The 21,290-nt window shown below is 47.3% G+C and overlaps 1 protein-coding gene across 1 annotated transcript in view; it reads right to left on the bottom strand.

Moving 5' to 3' along the window:
• Nucleotides 1-21,290, bottom strand: part of ITGB5 (integrin subunit beta 5) — a 60,795-nt gene that overhangs the window by 16,098 nt on the left and 23,407 nt on the right. Inside the window, exons 6-10 of the mRNA XM_071561852.1 lie at nt 16,748-16,909; nt 15,281-15,376; nt 14,190-14,279; nt 10,657-10,791; nt 7,179-7,608 (exon numbers count right to left, since the gene is read on the bottom strand). Coding sequence (XP_071417953.1) covers nt 7,179-7,608; nt 10,657-10,791; nt 14,190-14,279; nt 15,281-15,376; nt 16,748-16,909 — 913 coding nt within the window. The remainder of the gene's footprint in view (nt 1-7,178; nt 7,609-10,656; nt 10,792-14,189; nt 14,280-15,280; nt 15,377-16,747; nt 16,910-21,290) is intronic.

Here is a 21,290-nt window from a genome sequence, read left to right as displayed (position 1 = left end):
CAGAAAGCAGCCCCGGCTCAGGGCTCAGACAGCAGCTCTTATCACCAGAATAAGACCTAAAATCCAACATCTCCATGTGTCAGCAGCAGCAAGCACCTCCACAGTTCCTTTGTCACCTGTGGAAATGTTTTCCATATCACTGCTTAAGCAATCACATCCTGCTGCCCCAAAATGTTGCAACAGGGTGACAGCCCCATGCTCTGCAGGAACCAGGTCAAGCAGGAATGCAGAAATACCAACATCTGTCATCAGAAAAGATCTAGTTCGTACAAACACACATAAAAAAAAAAAAAGAGAATGCTTTTTTCCTGAATTGAGACTTGGATGTCGTGCAGCCAAATGACATTGGACACACAGCCAAACAGAATCTGCAGGGAGCTCATAAGCAGGGCAAGAGCGGCATCAGTTTCAATGGGATGAAAGTGAATTCAGCTGACTGCTCCTCCAGTTAATCCCCATCACAGTCCTCAGCCCTGCCTGCCCCAGCTGACCCAGACCTACATTTTTTTAAGGCCGAACCACAGGATGGAAGTAAATGGAGCTGACCTAAACCTTCCATTTCTTTACTCTAATCCATGTGATGAGAGCAAGCAGAACATGCCCAGCTTTGCAGTTTAACCTCAAAAAAGGAAGAGGACAGCAGAGGTGCCCCATTTGATTAATTTCTTATTAAATATTTGCAGTCTACTCTTACTGGAGCCAAAATGTTTCACAGGTGGAGGGGGGATGTAAGCTGAAGAAGGGATGGCCACCCAGGCACAAGTGCTCTGGCCTCAGTTTCCCACTGCTATGGGACACAGCAAGTGAGAGGTTTATTTTTCCTTCCTGTTCAAGGGGATTTTGTTTTATCCATTTATTCTCAGGCACACAGACATCTTGAGAAAAGGCCTTTAGCTGAGCAGCTTCTGCAGGTGATAAAAGCAAAGGCCAAATAGGAATTTAACAAGGAAAAAGATGTTTAGGAAGCTCTAGGACAAACATGCAGTCTTACGGAGTCTTGACCACATCTTAAAAGAGAGATGCTACCACAGTGCCATCACCTTGTTATTTATGCTGGCTCCTGGGCTATGCAGTGGCTCTGTAGGCAGGACACCTCAAGGTGTCTGTAGCCAGGTTTGCTGGCTCCTGAGGAGTGATGGGCACCCTGTGCCCCATACAGGATGACCACATCTACATAACTTTTGTGTTTTATAGCTCAGCCTCAGCTGGCTTTCAGTTCCCTGTCCCCTACCCTGCTCTTTGGTGGGGAAAAGCAACACTCTGAGTCCTATAATCCGCCCTAATGGTTTTTGGCTCAGAGGACTTTACTCGGTTCTACTCACCCCAAACCATCCTTCCCTGCCCTGCAGCCCCAACAGCACACGCAGCTGCTTGACCAGACCCCTGAGCCCCAACTGGCTGCTGAGGACTGGGACTACTTACAAAGCAACTGGTATTGTGAGGTTGCAGTGCAGTGACCCGAGCTGACACTGCATCCCAAATGCATCCACTGTCACCAAAATAAGCCTCAAATAGGCTGGCAGATATGTGCTCCCCCTCCTCCTCCCACACGGGAAGCAGAGAGGGATTGATCTGCAGGGTAGCTGCCCCAGAGACAGAGGCACATCCCCCTGCAGCTGCATGGCTCACAGCTGCACTAGCACTTAGCAACTGCCAAAAGATTATATTTAACTTCCATATTTATGTGGTCATTTTGTCTCTTCCCTTCAGGTCCTTTTTTTTACTAGGCAGTGCTGAGATTCCACCTTTTTACACAAACTAAATGAAAAAACAAGACCCAAATCAAAACTTCAAAGATAACAAGACTTGACATAACTTAAAAGGAACCACTGCAGATGTGGGTTAGGCTCTGTTCCTTATCTTCTTTCTGCCGCAGGCCACACTCTTCCCTTCTGGCAGGGGTACATTTGCTTAATGCCACTGCGCCCACAGCAAGGCCACAGACAGTGGGCACAAAAGAAGCTCCCCTTCCTCCCCAAACCACACTAAACCCATCACCTGCACCTCAGAAGTTAATAAATCAAATACTATCCATTTCTTTCTTAACAGCAATTTCTGGTAAAAGCTTACATATTAGAAATTGAGAGAATTAACTAAAAAAAGGAAATGCTGGTGTGTGTCTGAAAGATTTGGATTGCCTTTATTCTCTCATCTGAGCTTCCAGATGCACACCAGCATCCTCCATCCAGGCACTACCACTGGGTAGGTGAATAATAACTACAAAAGTAAGTGTGGAAGAAAGTCTATTTCCATAAGATGTCTCTGTGGATATAGTGATTCGTACAGTAACAGACCCCACCTGAGACCCCAGTGTGGAGATAGCAGTGGCACCATCAAACCCAAGAGCTGTTCTCAAAGCTCGGGGCTGTAATGCAGGACCAGAAACTGGGGCACTTGGCACTGGAACCATTGTCCCACTAGATACCCTCAAACATAGCACTACTAAACACCCTTTATGGTGCCCAGGACAGGGAACACCAAAATCAAATTGCAAAACACACATGAGATTTCTAACTTGGGGCTGTGTCAGAACAAACAGACAAGCCTTATGACAGGCTAAAACCTCCCTGACCTTCCCCATTTACTGAAACAAAGAGAAGAACTCAGAAGTAAATACTGAGGACTTGTACATCCTCAGCAGTTCTTGAAGTGGTTTCTGCAGGGCAGTTGCAGTTGCGCTGCATGTCAGCTTGACTTCTCTCTGCAAAATAATCCTGGATTTTCAACGAGCTGTCGCTTCCCACATCCCATCTCACAAGTGATTCTGGCACTTGCATGTACCTGTAGATTTGACACCCAATGTTTTCTTGCTGACCTGAGTTTTCTGTGTCACTGGAAAACCTGTGCCAGCAAGTGAGGCCATTCGCCAGCTCCTGTGCTCCAAGGCATCACCATCAGGCTATGCTTTAGCCAGCCATGGTCTTTAGTCACCTTAACCAGTTAAGCTGCTTAACCAGTTAAGCTAGAGAGACGTTGCAGGGCTTGATTTACAGTTGCATAGTGTTTATAAATCCCTGTAATTTATTGTCTAATTCTAAAAAAATTAAAAACAGAAATCACAAAAGACCTGATCCCAAATCTGTACCAACATCAGTAGTTGCTGTATTGTTCAGGCAGTATGGATTTTCCAGACAGATCCTTTGTGTTCTAGGGGGAGGAATGGCTGAAGTGTGGTGAGTGCTCCTCACTTACACCTCATTAGTGATGTGCCTGTGCACAACCAGGGTCCTGGAATGAAGAGCACACAAATGACACCCATACAGGGAGCCAGGGAACAGCGGTGATGGGTAAGGGGAGATTTCTTTAGAGACACCATGATGCTATATTACTCTGCATTCCCCCAGCCAAGAAAAGATAGGTCTGGGGCACTGAAGCTAATGAAGCTTTGCCTCCGGGGAGCCAGTCTCTCTTCATTAAAGGCAAACGTGTGATGCCTTCACTGGGGCCTCTCCTCCCTCTTGCCACCTAGTTTTATGGGACCTTCAGGAATGCAATTAGCGAAGAGATGTTTCCTCCTTTGTCCAACTGCCTGGCAGGCAGCCAAGGGGTTCAAAAGCCTCTGGGTTGTGCAGCCAGCTGCCCCTTCCTCAGCCCAACTGCAGGCAGGAGGGCTTTCAGTCCCTCTCCCACTGCCACCCACATTTCAGAGTAGAGAGGCCAGAGCGACGTGCCAAAGGTTTCAATGCAAAAAAGCAACTTCTCACTGGGAGCAAAGCATTTGAGGGTTTGGGAAGCGACTGCCTGCTTTGTCAGAGCATGGTGCTGTGCATAACCGTTTGCATTTCTTTTGGAAGAACACAGCACTTGTGTAAGCCATCCAGAAGGCAAATGAATGCTTTGAAACAGCTACTCTGGAGCTGTTAACTGGACTAAGGGAGTAGCACAACAAATGCCACTTTTCAGTGACTAAGTGGCATTGACTAAGCTGGATGCAACTTCAATCAACATTTACATGTTATAAATTACTCCTTTTCCCACCTGCCTTGCAGATGCAGGAGGAATGTTAAACCTCCCACTAACAGAAATTACATTCTTCTTTAGATTATCTGCCACCCAAAATCTGCTTCTCCACTTCAGAGGGGTGCTACAAAAGGACAGGAGCCACAGGAAGCACTGTCTGCAAGCATCTCTCCTCTCAAATACTGACAAAATGAGGTGCCAGTATTTATAAATGGACCCATGAATGAAAACACTTTTCCTGGCCAAAGGGCCAAATACCAAGAGAAAGGAACAAGTTCATTTCAGACCATTTCAACCCTGCTGCGGGTTTTGCCAGGAATACAGGATGCCTGAGCTTAATATGCCACCAGCCCTGTGCCATGGCAGTGACTCGATGGGGACAGCTTTGCTACAGATCATAAAAAGAAAAGCTCAGACTGGTTGGCAATGGGCTCATGGGGCAGTTTGCATGAGTGGATTTTTACTCCTTAGCTCCAAAAATTGTGCTTTCCTCCTAGTGCTCCCCATCCCTCGGGTCCAGTTGGACTGGCTGCTTTCCCACTGGCTCTGTCTGGGATGGGAACTCAGAAGTTCATGATATCATCTTGTTCAACACCTTGGGCAGGCGTAAATGCATTTGATGGGGGACACCATAGCCCATGTCCTAAACCTGGGGTTGGGTTCCATTGGGATGAAAATGCTGTTCAATATACAGTCATCAGAAATGCACTGAGAGGCATTAAGTGCCTTCTATGCTACCAGAGGATTCATAGAGTATAAATAAAGTCCTTGACAACAGTGATGAGTTCCCCTCATGGGTGGAAGCCAAGAAACCCCCTAGCAAGGAAGAGACAACAGTGATCTTCAGCAAAATGACAGCTGCCAACACGCTGTTTTTTTGGTTTATGCATTAGCTAAAAACCTGTTGGTCTCCCCTTGCAGCAGTATTCAGACTGGTGGGTACCAGGATAACAGAGCCTTTCAGGTACAGACATTGTGCCCAGGAAAAGACAGAGTGAAGCCAGAGTGTCATTTTACTCCTTGGAAGGAACAAAAGCAGCAACTGGACACCACATGAAACTGTCCTGGGAGTTATCCTGCCCCCAAGGCATCACCCAGACTCTCCTGGCTGCCAAGTCTACACATGCTGGTGGACAGATGTTCAGTTCTGAGCCAAACATGCAATCTTTTTCGTTTGTAGGAAGGAAAAAGTTTGCATCTGCTGGAATCCCCCAGGGATATTTGTGTAGCACAGGGCTGTTTGTTAGGGGCAGCTTTGGGCACAGCCCTGCCATGCAAGCTCAGACACTTTTGGTAAGCTGGTGAAATCCCAAGCCTCTTGGCCTGACAAAACCATCTGAAAATGTTATGTCACTGGCCCAGCACTTGCTGCAGCTCAGATGTCACATCATAACTGCTGGAAACAGGAAAAAAAAAGAAACCAACAAGCCAATAGCAATAGAAATACCAGGAGGCATAGGGAGAACCCGCCCACACAGCCATGCCAGACTCCATCCCATCCCTGGAGCAAAGAGGCTGCGTGGCCTCAGCCTTCCTTTTATTTTCTTTCATAGCTATAAAAACAACTTTTAAATGATTTTTAAAAACTTCAGCAAGTCCCAAACCAGCTATGCTGCTCTTTCCAGCACCAGACACCCCCCACAGGGACAGTATCAAGCAGGTGCAACGGAAGAAACACAACTTGCTTTCCTGTGGAGCGGCAGAGCTCTGGCCCTCCTGTTGAAAAGGAAATTTGAGCAGAGGGGTGCCCTTTTCTTGCAGCAACTGTTACACCAGTAACTTCCAACCTCTATTGCATTGATGCCCTGCTTGCTATTAGATATACTCCTTTTGGATGGAATGATGCCATCAATGCAATATGGTTCTATGGAGAACACCCAGACAGTACTGCTCTTAATTACTTCACAGCTGAGTTTCTTTTTTCCCCCATCTACTTTCAAATACCTTTTTCCTGCTTGTTCATCCCTCTTTCCACTCCTGCATCAGCAAGGAGAGCCCCAGCCCTCCCAGTCTGGGCAGTCAGTGTGGGAGGTGGTACTGGCCTTTCGCACTACTCTGCAGTGGGGAGCTCCAGGGCAATTCCAAAGTCCAGACTATTGCCTGCCTCATCTTCAGCAGTGACAGGAAAATTTGCAAAACCATCCTCTACCCACCTAACAACATGATTCTCTCAAACAGCCAAGAAACTTGCAACTAAGGGTGTCCCATCACTTACTGCCCAGCTCTGAAACATGCAGGGCAAGATAAAGAGCAGGGGAAAACCCCACCAATTCCCTGGAGAAAACTTGAAAAATATCTATTTTTGCAAAGCTTACACTTGTTTTGGAAATTTTGCTCAAGATTTTCAGCTAAGGAAATATTTTACTCGCTCGAAAGCAGTCAAATTTTAAAGAATAACCCTTTGCCCAGATCCAGATGGGGGAATTACGTCTGAGGGCTAATCCAGGCAACTACATTCAAGGTAAATTACATGACCTTGGACTGACGAGGTTTTAAAACCATTTTAGCAAACACAGATAAATAATTCCTCTGCCATTGTTTAAGCAAAACTGACTGGCTACTTCTTTCCCAACTAATGACTTATTTTCCTAGTGGGAAGAAAAATCTATACATAAAATACCTTTAGGAATCTTTAGCGCAGCTTTTGTCTGATAAGTAACAGCCTGAAACACAACCTTTCCTTTCACTTGTGATGCACCAGGTGATTACTCCAAATGCTTCATCTTTAAAAAAAGATTGTTTCTGCCTAGGCAGAGAAGGATGGCACACATAGGAAAAATCCAACCTATGAAAACACCAAAAAGCTTCAGAGGATTCAAGCCTGAAGTGGTTTACTCTTTCCTAAGGAGATATGTCAGTGTGCAAGAAATTTGCATAGTTACATCAAAAAAACACCAAAGCCAAGAGTCTGCTCATCTCCGTGGGACCCAGGCAGCAGACAAGGCTGCAGGGAGAGAGCCTTTCACTCCAATGCTGCAAATCCAATTCTGATGCAATTTTTGCTTTTTACTGTGGATGCACTTAAACCTCTCCCTCCTTTTTCCCGTAAGGAAAAGAAAGGGAGCACAGATTCCTCCAGAAACAGGGCCAATTTGGGCAGCTGGAGCAGGTGCAGCCCCTCACACACCCTGCACAGCCCAGCCCAGCAGCGTACCCCATGTCAGGGCAGTTTCCCCATTGCCACAACATGGAGCGCACAAGGGAGGAAAGGCTCCTACCTGAGCAGAGGACTCCCTTGTACCTGGCGCAGGAGAAGTCGTCACACTCGCAGAAGGGCCCGTAGATGTTTCCAAACTCACTCTCGTAGCACAGGCACTGGTTGCAGCTGCACTCCCCTCTCCCGCTGCAGAGGGGTTTGCCCTCCGCCTCCCGGCACATGGCCTGGTGCATGTCCCCGCTGGCCCCCTCCTCGCACTCGCACCTGGCCCCCAGGTAGCCGGGGTCACACTCGCACAACCCGCAGGCGTAGGTCCCGTTGCCGCTGCATTTGCTGCTGGCAGGCGCGGCGTGGCCGGTGCAGCCACAGAGGCAGTTGTAGGTCACAGCCACCTCCAGTGTGTCCCGAAAGCCAGCGGGCTTGATGGTGAAGGTGTGGGAGGTGTCCTCAGCGGGGCAATTCCGTGCCTCCACAGCCACCTCAAAGGAAACCTGGAGGACAGGTTGAGATGTGAGTTAACAGGCGTGGCACCAAAGCAGCTGTCAAGGGTGTCGCAGGAAGGAAAGAGTGAATGCCCTGAGGAAAATCCTTGGAGCAAGTCCATAGAGCAGAGCCAGCTCAGTGCATTGAACTTCATTCCTAGGTGTGCAAAAAGCACCCAAGAAATTGCACATCCAGCACAGCACCTGCAGCTCAAAGCACCAGCATCTGCCATGAGGAGTTGAGTATCCTTAGTTTTAAAACTTTACTGTCAGCCTTTCACAGCAATTTTCCCCATTAGGGACCATTGGTTTCTATGAAGTGGAAAGGAACCTGCCTATTCCAAAAATAAACAGGGCAAAACTCTAGCAAACAGCCCAGTTTCCATGCTGTTAAAAATAATAAACTCTGTCAAACAAGCACTGTTGAAGTTATAACCAGTGCAGCACAAGGGCCTGTGGTGCCTACAAGGTCATGGATTTAGAAGGTTTTATAGGACTCATAATTTGCACTCAGAGATGTGCATCAGTCACAAACTCCCAAGCATTTAGCACTCTTCTAACAGTGCTGGAAGGACATTCTTAATGAATGTTTCTATCAGGACTGGCTTCAGAAGGGGTACACATCATTATATTGTTATACAACAACCCCCTACTCATTTTATGTTGTTACAATCCAGCACCAGGGATTTTCTCCTTCAGAAAACTAAGACCATGCTATAGCTGCTTCCTTGGCCTCTAATTTAATCCTGCTGTTTGGTGGGGCCAGCCAGCACTGCCCAGAGCTGCCCCCTAGCAAGAAGGATTAACCTTATTCCAAGGAAACATTATTCCTAGACATCAGGAGGGAATGATTTCTCTCTGTAGATGTTTGGGGGTCACTGCAAATTCTCACTGTCTGCACTCTCCCACATGTCCAGGGGTGACGTGCAGACGAAGGCACAACAGCCACCCCCAGCGGGAGAGCTGCACCCCCAGGAAATCTCCCTTGACCCCATCCCATTCCCAAGGCCTGAAGCACTTAGGGTAGAGCTCAAATTACAGAGGAGAAGGAGATCAGAAAGCAAGCTAAAGGGATCAGGGTAATCCTGCTCCCTTTCACCCGCTGACACCCATGGCCCCAGGACTAAACCCTGACAGATTCGGGTACAGTGCCAGCATTATCCTCTTTGGGGAAACTTTCTTAGCAGAAGTCAAATCTTGATCCATGTGGAAGCAGTGGAGCAGAAAGTAGCTGAGCAATAGAGGATGGCGGGACATGCCCCCCACAATCTAATGGCTCATCTGTGCAGGCACCTCAATACTTAGGGTGCACCTAAAACAGGAGTGGTACCAGTGCTGGCTCCCTGCTGCACTCACTGCCAGACTCCTCTATTGCACAAGCTGCAGCAGCTGGAGCAACCCCTCTGCTCCTGCTAAAGCCAGGAGCCCAGGTTCAATCACCAGATTAACTCTGCTTCCTCGGGGCTCAGGCTTTGCCATGGGAACAGAGCTCCAGGGATCGCTTTTACCCACCCACCTAAGATCCAGTAAATTCAGCTAAAACAGCAGGGCTACCTCGCTTTTTAACACTTCACATGATCCTTATTTGGCAGGCTAAAGCTCCAGCTACTGTTGACTCTTTCAAACTATTTTTATATGCCTCAGCACTGAGAGCTCTGGTATGTTTGCAGAGTCACTCTTCTCAAATAAGGCAATCAGGCTGCTAACGAACCCACAACCATGGCCTCAGACAGCAAAAGTCTGCAGAAAGGGAGGAGGTTCCCCACTGGTCTGAGCCCTGCTACCCTAGCCCTGCAGCCCAGCAACCCATTTATCTGCATCAAAACTCAATTGATACAAGCAAACCTTAGCTTCCTTGCTTTTTGAAAAGCACAGGATAGATTATGCCATATATATTGTTAACGTCAAGGGGCAAACTATAATTTTAGTCTGTGCTGCCATCCAACACCTGAGAAACTGAACACAAGAGAGGAGGGTTGCTGCCTTTCTGAGCACCCTGCCTTTTTTTGCAATACCTCCAAGTAAGCCATGATCTCTTCACTCACTGACAGAAAAGACAGGTTTAGATTAGAATCACAGAAACACAGAATCATTAAGGTTGGAAAAGACACTTCAGATCACTGAGTCCAACCATTAATCAAGCACTGCTGAGCCCACCACTAACCATTGTCCCTAAGTGCTACATCTGTACATCTTGTAAATACCTCCAGGGATGGTGCCTCCACTACTTCCCTGGACAGCCTGTTTCAATGTTTGACAATCCTTTCAGTGTTGAAATTTTTCCCAATATCCAATCTAAATCCCCCCTGGTGCAACTCTTGTCCTGTCACTTGTTACATAGGAGAAGAGACTGACGTTCACCTCACTAGACACTTCTTTCCAAGGAGAGAGCAGTGAGGTCCCCCCAAGCCTCCTTTTCTACAGACTGAACACAGCCAGCTCCCTCAGCCTGTCCTTATCAGACCTGTGTTCCTGCCCCTGCACCAGCTTTGTTGCCCTTCCCTGGACACACTGTAGCTCTTCAAAGTCCTTCTTCAACTGAGGGGCCCAAAACTGAACATAGAAGTGCCTCACCAGTGCTGAACACAGAGGAAGGATCGCTGCCCTCATCCTGCTGGCAATGCTATTTCTGATACAAGACAGCATTCCCAAACAATAACAAGGAAACCTTGAATATTTAATGGGCCAGGAAATGACCAGCAGACCATGGAAACAAAAATTTGTCAGGTCAGAATGTGACGTGAATATCTGGGATTAAAGGAAAAGAGCCCATTCTTGACTATGGTGTCCTGCTGCCTGATTAACACCTTTATCTCAGTGCTGTAGACAAGATACCTGTATTCCCTCTTTCCTCACAGCTCACTTTGGGCTGATCTACACCACACAGAACTGTTTCTAGTGAGTCCACTCTTTCTAGGCTTCTATATCATCATGGCACAGTGTGAGTAGAGCAGAGGAAAATGATCAAAAATGTATTTTATTGCCCAGGACTACTCATCAAGAGAAGAAAGAAGGTGAAACAGCCTCTCCAGGGAACGGATTGAAAGGCAGACTCACCGTATCTCCAATTTTGAGATCCCCACACTTTCTGAGCCCAGGATAGGACAACCCGTCCTGGCATGTGGCAGTGAAGGTCAAGCCAATGTCCTCAGGGCTGTCCCAGACCGTGAGCTCCACCTTGGACCGAATACTCTAGAAACACAACGGGAAAGCAAACCATCAGGCTCCCAAAGACAGGTGGGTGTCTTCTGCTTTAGTCTCTTCTCCTGATGTTTCCAGAGGGTGGCTAGGACATCTGCACCTATATGGAAAAAAAATCACCCCTGCACACACATTGGCATTTGAGTTTGATTTAACCAACCCAGAAGACTTCTGATGAACACAACTAGACTCATGGGGAGCTGCCTATACACTAGGGCAGGTGTGATAACCGCCATAGGCAGTACTGAAAATATATGGATACACATACAAAAAAAAAAAAAGAAAAGAAAGCATTCTCAACCTCAAATGAAGCATCTCTGAGCTTTGCCAGGTAAGAGCCTTGTGGGCACACATCTGCACCTCATCCTCCCCATAAACCAGCCTCTTAATGAAGTACAAAGCATGATTCTCCACTGGCAGCTGACATACAATGTCTGTTGTACAGCACAGAGAAGGTGTAAAACTGCATTAACTCTGTCCTGCTTTCTTCCTATCACCCAATTGGTCAGAAAAATCTATTTTCCTTCTTAGGAGAATGTGCCAACCAAAAAGCAACCTTTCTCAACTGTCAGCTGGAAATACCACCAAGGGAAAAAACTAAATCAGAAATGTCTTTACAAAACTTTTCAAAACAAAGAGCATTTTCCATCCGTAAGGTTTTGGTATGCTCCTACCCCAGTTCTTCTGCTTCTCATCTCTCTGCCCTGCTGCATGCACAGACTTTTTAAGTCCCAACAAAATGAAGTTCATAAGCATTAATTTGGAGTCACATTGTTTTGTTTAATTCTTCCAATGGCTGGAACTGATTCTTATACAACTGGTGTCCAAAAACAGCAAAGTTTTTCAAAAGGGAGCTTTTTGTACAAATATGCTTGTTTTCCAAAGCCAGCTTCCAGCTCCGTCCCTCTCCCCCTTGTCTCCATCCCTCACCAATGAGGCCAGATTAAGTAAAAGTGCTAATTCAGACCTCTTGCTGGTACATGTGATGACAAAACCAGGGTTCACAGGCCAGCAAAGAGCCAACACCTTTGGAAATGGACAAGAAATAAATGAGTATTGGCTGAGTGAATCTGAACAATCCTTGAGGAGAGAAAGGAATAATTTCTTCTCTCTCTGCTATAATAGAGAAGCTGTTCATGGGGTAGCAATTGGGACCATCCATCACCTGTGGGCTGAATGTTGCATATGCCAATAAATCTCAGGATACTGCTCTGCCCTAAATTATCCTGTAGAAATTAGCTGCCACACTGATAGCCTCTCCTGTCTTCTTTCCCAGAGCATCTCATCTGAGGCATGGCAGAAAACAGGACACCAGGCCAGATCTCAGTATGACCTTGCATGGGCTCTTCCTATGTTCTTACAGAGATGCCAAGTTTTCTTATTAGGCCTATATGGTCATTCCGTTAACCTAATTGTAATGCCATTATTATTAGCCCCTGTGCGCTGTTACACAGCAGTGTCTTCTGGCAGCACCACAGCCACCACAGAGGGCAACAATAAACATGTCCAAGACCTACCTGAATTTGCTTTAGGAAAGTGCTTTTTAAACCAGTGGTCCATTTCCTCTGTTCAGTTCAAACCCAGACCTGTGTGTGGGCACAGCCCTCCATGAGCCATTGCATCTCTCGGACATCTCAAGATTTGGGGGAAGGGTTTTTTTCTTAGTTTTTTCCTTTCTGCCCTTAGTGAGGGCAGGAAGAAAGCAGCCCCTGTTGTCTTCTGTTTCATGCCTCACAGGATGAGGGAGAGGAGACAGCCCGCTGGGCAGAGGAAAAGGGAGTTGGAAGATGAAGAGACAGAGGGGAAGGGGATCTTGAGAGTAACATAAGCCCTGAGCAAGTCTGAGATTGGCCAAAGCACTGAAGGCGAGAGGCTGAGCCCAGGCCCAGAGCACCAGTCACTGGCACCCCACAAGAGAAGACAGTCCCTGTCCCAGATGAAGGATTTCTCCAGACTCAGAGCTTCCTTTCCATAAGGAATAAAAAGAAAGGTTCATTCCCAGTTGCAAAGCAGATTTTTAGCCTTCTCCCTCAGTGAGAATTTCCTCCATCATTTCAGGAAAAAAACAAAGCTACCAAGAGGAAACGGGCTGGGCAGGTGCCAGGTTTCCAGTGGCCCCAGGATGCCTGTGGCACAGCTGGAGCTGACAGCTCCCAGCAGCACACCTGGGGGTCCCAGCTCACAGCCACCACCCACCTGAACGGGCAAGAAACCAGCCCAGGTCTCAGCAGCTGATCACCCCACAGAAGTCATTCCATGGGGCACCTTGGTCTAAGCATCCGATTGTTTTCCAGCTGGCTGCACTGCAAAGCTTACAAGCAAAGAGACAGAAGGAGCAGAGGTGGGGGCATCAGATTCCCAGTGGTTTTCATTAGCTTATATATATCTGCAAAGGCTTGAGGGATGGTGAAATGTAGTCAAGGATGCATATTTCATCTGTGAAACTGAGGCAAAGGCACATTTTCATGTGATGGTGTTTGAGACCACATTCAAAATCAAGTTGGAGTTAACGTTCATTTCTTTCTCCCTAACCAAGCATCTCAGCTGCAAGACTCTCCTTCCTCAAGGGCACAAAATGGGACAACTGGGATTTTATTTTGTAGTATCTCCAAGGCCTCATTAGCAGCATTAGCTGTTCATTGCCTTTCCTCAGAGGCATAACCAAATGCTGTTTTAATTGCAGGGAGCTGGGGGGAAAGGTAAGATGAATTTTGCAGGTCGAGCAAAGCGCAGCACATTCCTACATGTCCTCTGCATGTGTAAACTCCTCCAAATAAGTTCCTCCTCACTGCCTTGCACTCATGAGCATAGTACCAAGAAAGGCTTGCAGCCATTGGAAGTTGTGTCCACATGTCCCACACATGAATAACTACCTAAAGGCTGACCCACTGCAGGGTCAGATCTCCATGCCCAGCAGCTAAACAGCAGTATCATCCCAGGATCATGAAGAGCTGACTCATAAGAATTCAGGGAGAAGACCTACTTATGCTGCATGAAGAGCAACCCAAGGATGTCACCTTAGCTGAAGCTGGTCCCATCTTTGGGAGGCCTCCGAACATCAGATAACAACAAAATAATCTATTTTACCTATTGGTAGGGTGCTCTGAGAGAGAACTGCTTTAGCTGGGGGCTGTATTTTGAGGACAATTCTGCACATGGGAGATACGGGGTGAAATTTCTGCTGTGCTGCAGGTTCTCTTGGGTATTCCCATGCTCCTTCTCCTCCTCACACACCTTGTTTCCCTCCCCAGGGTGGACATTCTAGCTCCATCAGCATGCAGACGACTGTGGAGGGAGGTAGCCAAGCCGGGTGGAGCTCGACAGGGAGGGGGCGCTGAGAGCTCTTGACACTTTGTACTTCAGCAGCTGTGGTATTAAAACACACTTACATTGTAGGCTTTGACAATCAGCTCGATGATATTCTTGGAATCTTTGTGCAAAATCTCCACTGTTGTCCCAGGAATCAAGGCAGTAAAGTTCTTTAAAAAAATAAGGAAAGCAGAGGGTTAGGAGGGACCGCCCCCGTGCCCGGGACACTGGCCACACACACTGCCCCATCACCCAGCTGTGTGTATGGTGGAATGGTTTGGCTCCCACTAATGTGTAATGCATTGCTAACGAGGCATGTCAAATATTAAACAAAGCTCAAGGCCATAGAACAGGGACAAACAGACCTGGAGTCTGCTACCGGAGGTGTTACGCACTCGGGAGGGCTGGTACTGTGGGGAGGGAGGTGGGGCTGCCCTGACTTCCTTTACAACTCTGAGCATCCCCGGGAGAGGGGGTGGAGAATGAGCTCAGCCCTCCTGCTCTCCATGGGCGAGCAGCAGCATCCCGGCCGTAGCAACACGGCTGCTTGTTGTTTCTGCTCGAGCCTGGAGACCCTCAGCAGAGGTTTCCAAAAGCAACCCTGCCTGAAACATCACCCCTGCATCCTCAGAGGAGTGAAACCCCACAGGGCAGCTCCAGACACAGGCCAGTCTTTGTGCCTAGGGTCCCCTTTTGTTTTGGGAGAACAGGAATGCCGAGAGAGTTCTACTTGTGTGTGGCATGTCAGGGCCCTGGACTCCGTGATGGAAAAACACAGCTGGGCAGAAACATTGTGCATGATTAGGTAATGGGATTAAGTCACTGCAGAATGGGCTGAGCAGGTTTCTGCTCTCTGGCATGCTGCATGCTGGCAGCTGTCCGAACATCAAGATTAAGATGGAGTCTATTTTAGGTCTTCGCATGCTCACTAACACATATATATCTGTTTGCTCTAATAAGCTTTAGTGGGTTTTGCTGAAAGGACTAGCAGGGTGGGACAGCAGCTGAGCCTTGTCGCACAGGCAACGTGTGGCCATGGGTGTGCACACTTATCACTGCACACACGTGTGTTTGCCACTGCACACATGCATGTTTGCAGTTGCCTCCACTCCCCAGGGCCTCAAGAGGCATTTCAATCACCCCCCAGCCCAGATGGCTGAGCAGTGCTTACCTTGTACAGGACATAATGACTTTTTGTAACAGCAAAAATCAGGTGGATGTTGTTTTCAGCGAGTTTCTCCCCAAGAAGTGCCAGGGAAGGATAATCCTAAGGACAAAAAGGGGGCAGAAAAACTGATGGGTAACACTTCGTTCCAGACACGTGGCATGTTTCACTGTGGGATGAAGTCCGTGATGTACCAGCACAATCCCAACTGAAACAGTAGAAATCCCTTCAATATTTCTGCTGCATTGTTCACTAGAATACATGACTGAAAACACCATTAGCCACAGCAACACGTGAAACACTGGATATCCTTCTTCCTTTCTACTTTGCCATCAGCAGACACATGTGTGTGCTAACTGGCTGCCACCTCCAGGGATGCCAGGCAGGGAGATCTAGAACTGCAGCAAGTGGAAATGTATGAATTTTTTTCTCCCAAAATGGAAATACCCATTATCTTTTTGCATACTGGGACCATAAAGAGATTACAATAAGATCTTTAATTCTGCAGATTTCCCAGAGCGGATGGCAGGGAGATGCTGCTCTAGATATCAACAAGGGCTCAGTTTAAAGAGACAAGCATGAGTTTAAAACCCCTGCCTGCTTCTAAAGTGCTGTCCTTGGAAAAAAACCCCACCTCATTTACTTGCAGACTGGAGGGCTGACTGAGAGCCTCGGAGATTCAAACATGGGAACACCAAGGCAGCATTCCCACCGCCGGCTCCCTAGCATTAACTCCACATCAGTACAGGGACTTTGCTCCCCGATCTATATATACATTTACTAGGATTACACAGGTGTATGGAAAGGGGGTCCCACCACAGAACCCGTCTTCTGGCCATAACACAGCCACCCAGATTCACCTCCCCTAACAGGGTGACATTCATTCAGGAACAAAAATCATAATTAGTGCACCATTCTGCAGAAGGAGGTGCTAATGAGGTGGCAGCCAAGTGCTCATTCATTCCAGAGTTTCCTCCACTTAGTTAAGTTTTTGAAAAGGGCTTATTTGGCTGCTTATTACTAAGACCTATGTCAGTTTTGTGCTCAAAGGCTGTGAGTAAGAGGAGCGTTCTATTGTACTCACTAGCTTAGCCACATCAAGGTAGATATCGCTTCCTCAGGAAGAAGATGACAGTCCACTGGACATTTTAGAAATGGGATGACATATTCCCTGCTTCGTCTACACTTTGCAGGCAAAACAAAATGCTCTTCAGGACACCAAGTTATTTTTCCCTCCCTTGCAATGATCCCTGAAGGAACTCGCTATGCTCCTAACTTGTTTTTGAACATCACAGAAGCACTCACTGTAGGGGGATGCCTAAAGGGAACAGCAAATATTATTAGCAAATTGCAGGACTGGGTGAAACCATGCTGGCCAGGCACTGTATTTGCCAAAAGCTGCTGGAGTGGGAGTTGGCTGGTCTCCAGAGAGGTCCGAGGTCTCTAAGGGTTGCACCCCCGTGGCCCACTCACCAGCTGGCTGGATGCGCTGTACTCGTTGGCTTCATTCAGGTGGCACTGGCCATCGTGGGGCTGCACCAACCCCCCCAGCTTCCCATCCAGGGCTATGTGTGGCACATCATCAGTCGTGAAGACCAGCAGGTGAGATGCCTCCTTACGCCAGCCGATCTTCTCCTGAGAAAAAAACAAACCCTGTGAGACAGCTGGTCTGCCCCTGCCAAGCCTACACTTCACCCCTCACCCTGCACATAGTCCCAGCCGTGTGCCTGGCCAGCAGCAGACCTATTAGGACTAATTAGGAGAGTACCATGCTCCTGTCCACCCATCCCTGGTAAGAAAACAAAATGTCAGGGGCCCATCCAGCATTTCCCAGCATCTTCTTCCAATACACTTTAAAAGGCAGGAGGAGGTATGCGGACTGTCCACCAGAGCTTCTCTACCCAGATCCAAAAATAAGAATTTCAGCTGCTTTTATAGCCAAAGGAGAGCTGCCAACTTCCTCCACACACATTTAATCTGACCTTGTTTCCTTAGCTCTGTGGAGCAGCCAAGGCAACAGCAAGAGCTGCAATATCCCTGCTCAGCATTTTCATTACTGCCTGCTCATAAAGGCTGTTTCTGAGCTGTGATGGACGAAGTGAGGTCCCTGCCGAAGGGCTCTGGCTTTGGTGCACCTGCATTCATGCACAGGCACTGTGCCTTCCTCCCCTTCTGCACACATGTCCTGGAAGTCACGGTGCCTCCAAACCTCTGCCATTTCACTGTGTACCTCTAACACATGCCCCAGATAGCTCCATCCCCCCAGCACCACAGCCCAGAGAAGCAGGGACACACATAGCCAGGGCAGAGCAGGGCAGGGACCTTTGGCATTGGTGCTGGCACTGATCCACACACAACTGCTCTGCACAATGAGAAATTTCTGCCTATTTAAAAACATGGTAATGCACTGAGGTGTCAAGCACAGCACATGAAGTGTCCTCTGAATCCTCAACAGTCACTCTGTATAAGGATCAGACATCACCATCTTTGCATGGAGAGAGATGCAGGGATTTTTTTCAAGTAGAGGGATAAGATTTAGATTATAAACATTTCCTTCACATGGAGTCTCCCCAGATTTCCAGCTTTGCATCAGCTCGAGAAGCAGATCTGTGCCTACAACAGCAGACTGAAGCACTTAGTTGCAAGGAAAGTAGAAGGAAATAGAGGTACCCAAAGGAAATTTTTGGAAACCACAGCACTACAGCAAACCCCTGCACTCACTGGCTGCTCCTGCTGCCACCTCATTGCCAAGCCAGGTGGTCTGGGGCCTTGCTGCCAACGACAGCAGGGAGATCCTGCCATGGAACAGACTGGAGCCAGAAATCCCCATCATCTGGAGCTTCCCCTTGGGCTGGACATCCTGCCCATTTGCTGGCAAATACGCAGCCCCACACCTTTCCTCCCCACACACTTCCAGCAACCCCCTCCCCCCAGATCCTGGCTCAGAGCAACACCATACAAATGCTTTGGGAACAGATGAGGGAAAGCTAGTAAAAGCTTACTGATGGGATGATGGTGCATATGAAGATGCCCAACTCCTCCAGAGCTCGCTGCTCAGCTTATTTAGCAAAATCCGGGTTCTGCCTTGGTTTTAGTACAATGCTGGCCCAAGAGCTGCCACAGGCCCTCAGTCAAGGCACTTCCTATGGAAAGCACAGGCATGGGCAGGGCAGGAGGGCAAAGCAGGCAGAAGGGTGCAGAATCACATCTGTCAGCACAATTTTTGCCTCCAAATGTGAGTCATAGCCAAAAGTCTGCTGATCTTTCCGATAAATATAACTCTTCCTTCAGGGACACTATTCCAAAGTAGTTCCCTTTTCCCTCCCTATTTCAAAACGTATTTTTTCTTCATGATATTTTAAAGACCCACACAATGCAAATAAGGCCATAGGAAGAAATCTTTGGCAACACACATCCTTTGCCATGCACCAGCACATTACAGTCTAGCTCAGTAAGCAAAGAGGACTTTTTTGCTCTGGGAAGCAGGATTCATTCCACTGAAATTACCCCACTGGACAAAAGGCTAAAACTTCATGCCAAAATGTAACTCCTTAAGAACTGAACCCAAAAGTGATTACAGCTCTAACAATAATGCAAGAGGCAGTTTTCAGTCTACTCAGCCACCGGACAGAAGCCCATCCAGTTCACTTTTGTTTGAGCATCCAAAGCTGATTTTTTTTAAATGATTGAGGCCAAGAAACTCCCAAAGAGATTAGAAGGATTAATCTGAGTTTCGTTTCCTTAGAAATGTGCTACACACAAAGAAAAGGAGCTGCATTTAAGCAGCAGTTAAAAAAGTCACTTCAGGCGTGAAGCTACTGGTCACCTGCCTGCTAAGCCCACCTTTAAATCATGGGTTAAGCATCCCTTTGCAGACAAACACTCTGTGCTTCTGACACAATTTCCCATATCAACAACATCAAATCTGCTGTGGCTGCTTAGCTCAGGAACTCACTTCCAAAAAGCAATGAGCGCTCACAGCTTCCATGCCAATATTCAGGCACTGAAAGCATTTGATGCCTCAGAGCATCAGACCAGGATGTCTTGGATGACGTGGCTGAGCCAGTGCTGACGCCACACCAAAAGACTTGTAGGTCTATGAAAGAGCCCCCAGGGAGGCTTGGCATGCCAAGGAGCCGCTGCATCTTGTGCTGCCTCTGCCAGCAGCTTCCAGGCGCTGGAAAATACAGCTCTTTAGCATGCAATTTCCACTGAGAAACCCAGAGCAGCACTCTGCTCTGCTTAAAACAAATAACCAAGGAGATTTTCATTTATTTTTATTGGACTGGTATTGTTGAACAAAGATCCTGCAGTGATGCCTGCCCCCTCATCTGGTTTTTGATCCTCATCGGATATAAAGGATTTTAAAAGCAGGGGTGGGACTGGATCCAGAGCAGAGTAAGGTGGGAAGACATGTTTCCACAAGGCTGGGCATGCTATGGATCCTGCCCTTACTCCTACGACTGGCTGTAGTTGCCTCCTGTACCCCAAACAGCTTCTCACTCCGTATAGCCAACAGTGACTGGCAAAACTGCCACAGCTGCCTCAGCACAGCACAGCCCTCCAAATACTATTGAAAAGGCTGCAAAACCCATGATGAGTATTTCCATGCCTCAAAAAATACCTAAATTTATACTTTGGGCACTGAATAAAATCCATTCAATTGCCAAGACACCAACTGCGGGGAGAGCCTCATGGATTCATCAATATGTGTAAAACTTCACCAGTTTCTCAGGTGCAGACATTTTTGGAGGGAAGAAATAGACACAGGTTCAAGGCACTTAATCTCTTAATGCCTTAGAGATTAAGAGTCAAAATCTCCTTCACTTGGTCTTGCTCCAAAAGACATCTGTGTATCCCGTATGTCTAGGCTATCTCCATATACAAGTGCCTAGCAAGTACTAATCAAAACTCTTTCAAAAGACACCTTATTTTCCAATCAAACATTATCTCCTTACTGCATCTTGGTATACAAGATCTGAAACTTATACAAATGATCAAGCCATATGAAACTTGCACTTAGAAAATGGCAGAAAACCAAAATACTGCAAATGGAAAATGCAAATATGGAAAGTTGATTAATATTCCTGGGTTACTATTTTAGCATCCGAATAAAGGCTCATTGTCTACGGCTCTTTCATTGCCTCCAGAATAATATTTACTATATCTTCATCTTTCAGAAAAGAGCCAAACCCTGGGCCTGCTTGTTAGTCTCTTATTAGCTGTACAAACTTTCCTCACTCTTTGGGTTGAAAACAAGGCCAAAAAATTACTTCAATGCTACAGAGCTCTTAGACAGCCCATGTAGAAGAAATGCTTGATATGAATTACAGTATAGTAACAACTAGACAACAAAGTAGGTATTGTTTCTGACACCTCAGAAGAGGAGAAGACCATGCTCAGACACTGTGGTTGCAGACAGTGAGGCTCTGCTATGCCATGAACTCTCTGATACCACAAACTCTGCTGCTGAGCACAAAATGCTTCATGGTCAACATGCTGTATTGCCCCAAGAGAGGGGACTTTCTAAGGTCCTAACTGCCCTGAAAAAAAGCCAGTGAGATGCAATGGGGACGCACAGTAGTGATGAGGAAACCCATCCCAGAAGTCACCACTTGTACACTGCTCTCCTTGCATGGGGGGGGAAACAGTTCCTGAGTTAACAGAAACTACTGACTGTGCAGGGTTTCATGACCATGATACTCCATCAATCAGTGCTGGATGAGAATCCTTATCAGGAAGCAGCATTTCACTGCTAGCCCAGATGTTCACTACCTTCACCCTTCTCAACAGTGCTGAACCTCACCACAGCCCACGGCCATCAACCAGTCTGGGCCATGACTCAATCACTGTGAGGCAAATTAAACGTTAACTTCCCATTCTAACTATGGAGCCAAACATCAGCTGGCCTGAAATTTTGGCTTTTTAAACTCTGGACAGACAGACTATTTGCTGCTCATGGCTTCAGTCAGAGGCAGCTGCTCCACCCAGAGCAAGGGGCTGCCAAGGCAGCACA

The sequence above is a fragment of the Pithys albifrons genome, chromosome 8 (genome assembly GCF_047495875.1).
Source record: "Pithys albifrons albifrons isolate INPA30051 chromosome 8, PitAlb_v1, whole genome shotgun sequence".
NCBI classification, from domain to species: Eukaryota; Metazoa; Chordata; class Aves; order Passeriformes; family Thamnophilidae; genus Pithys; species Pithys albifrons.
Note: the sequence above shows the minus strand (reverse complement) of the source record. Positions and strands in the feature narration are given on the sequence as shown.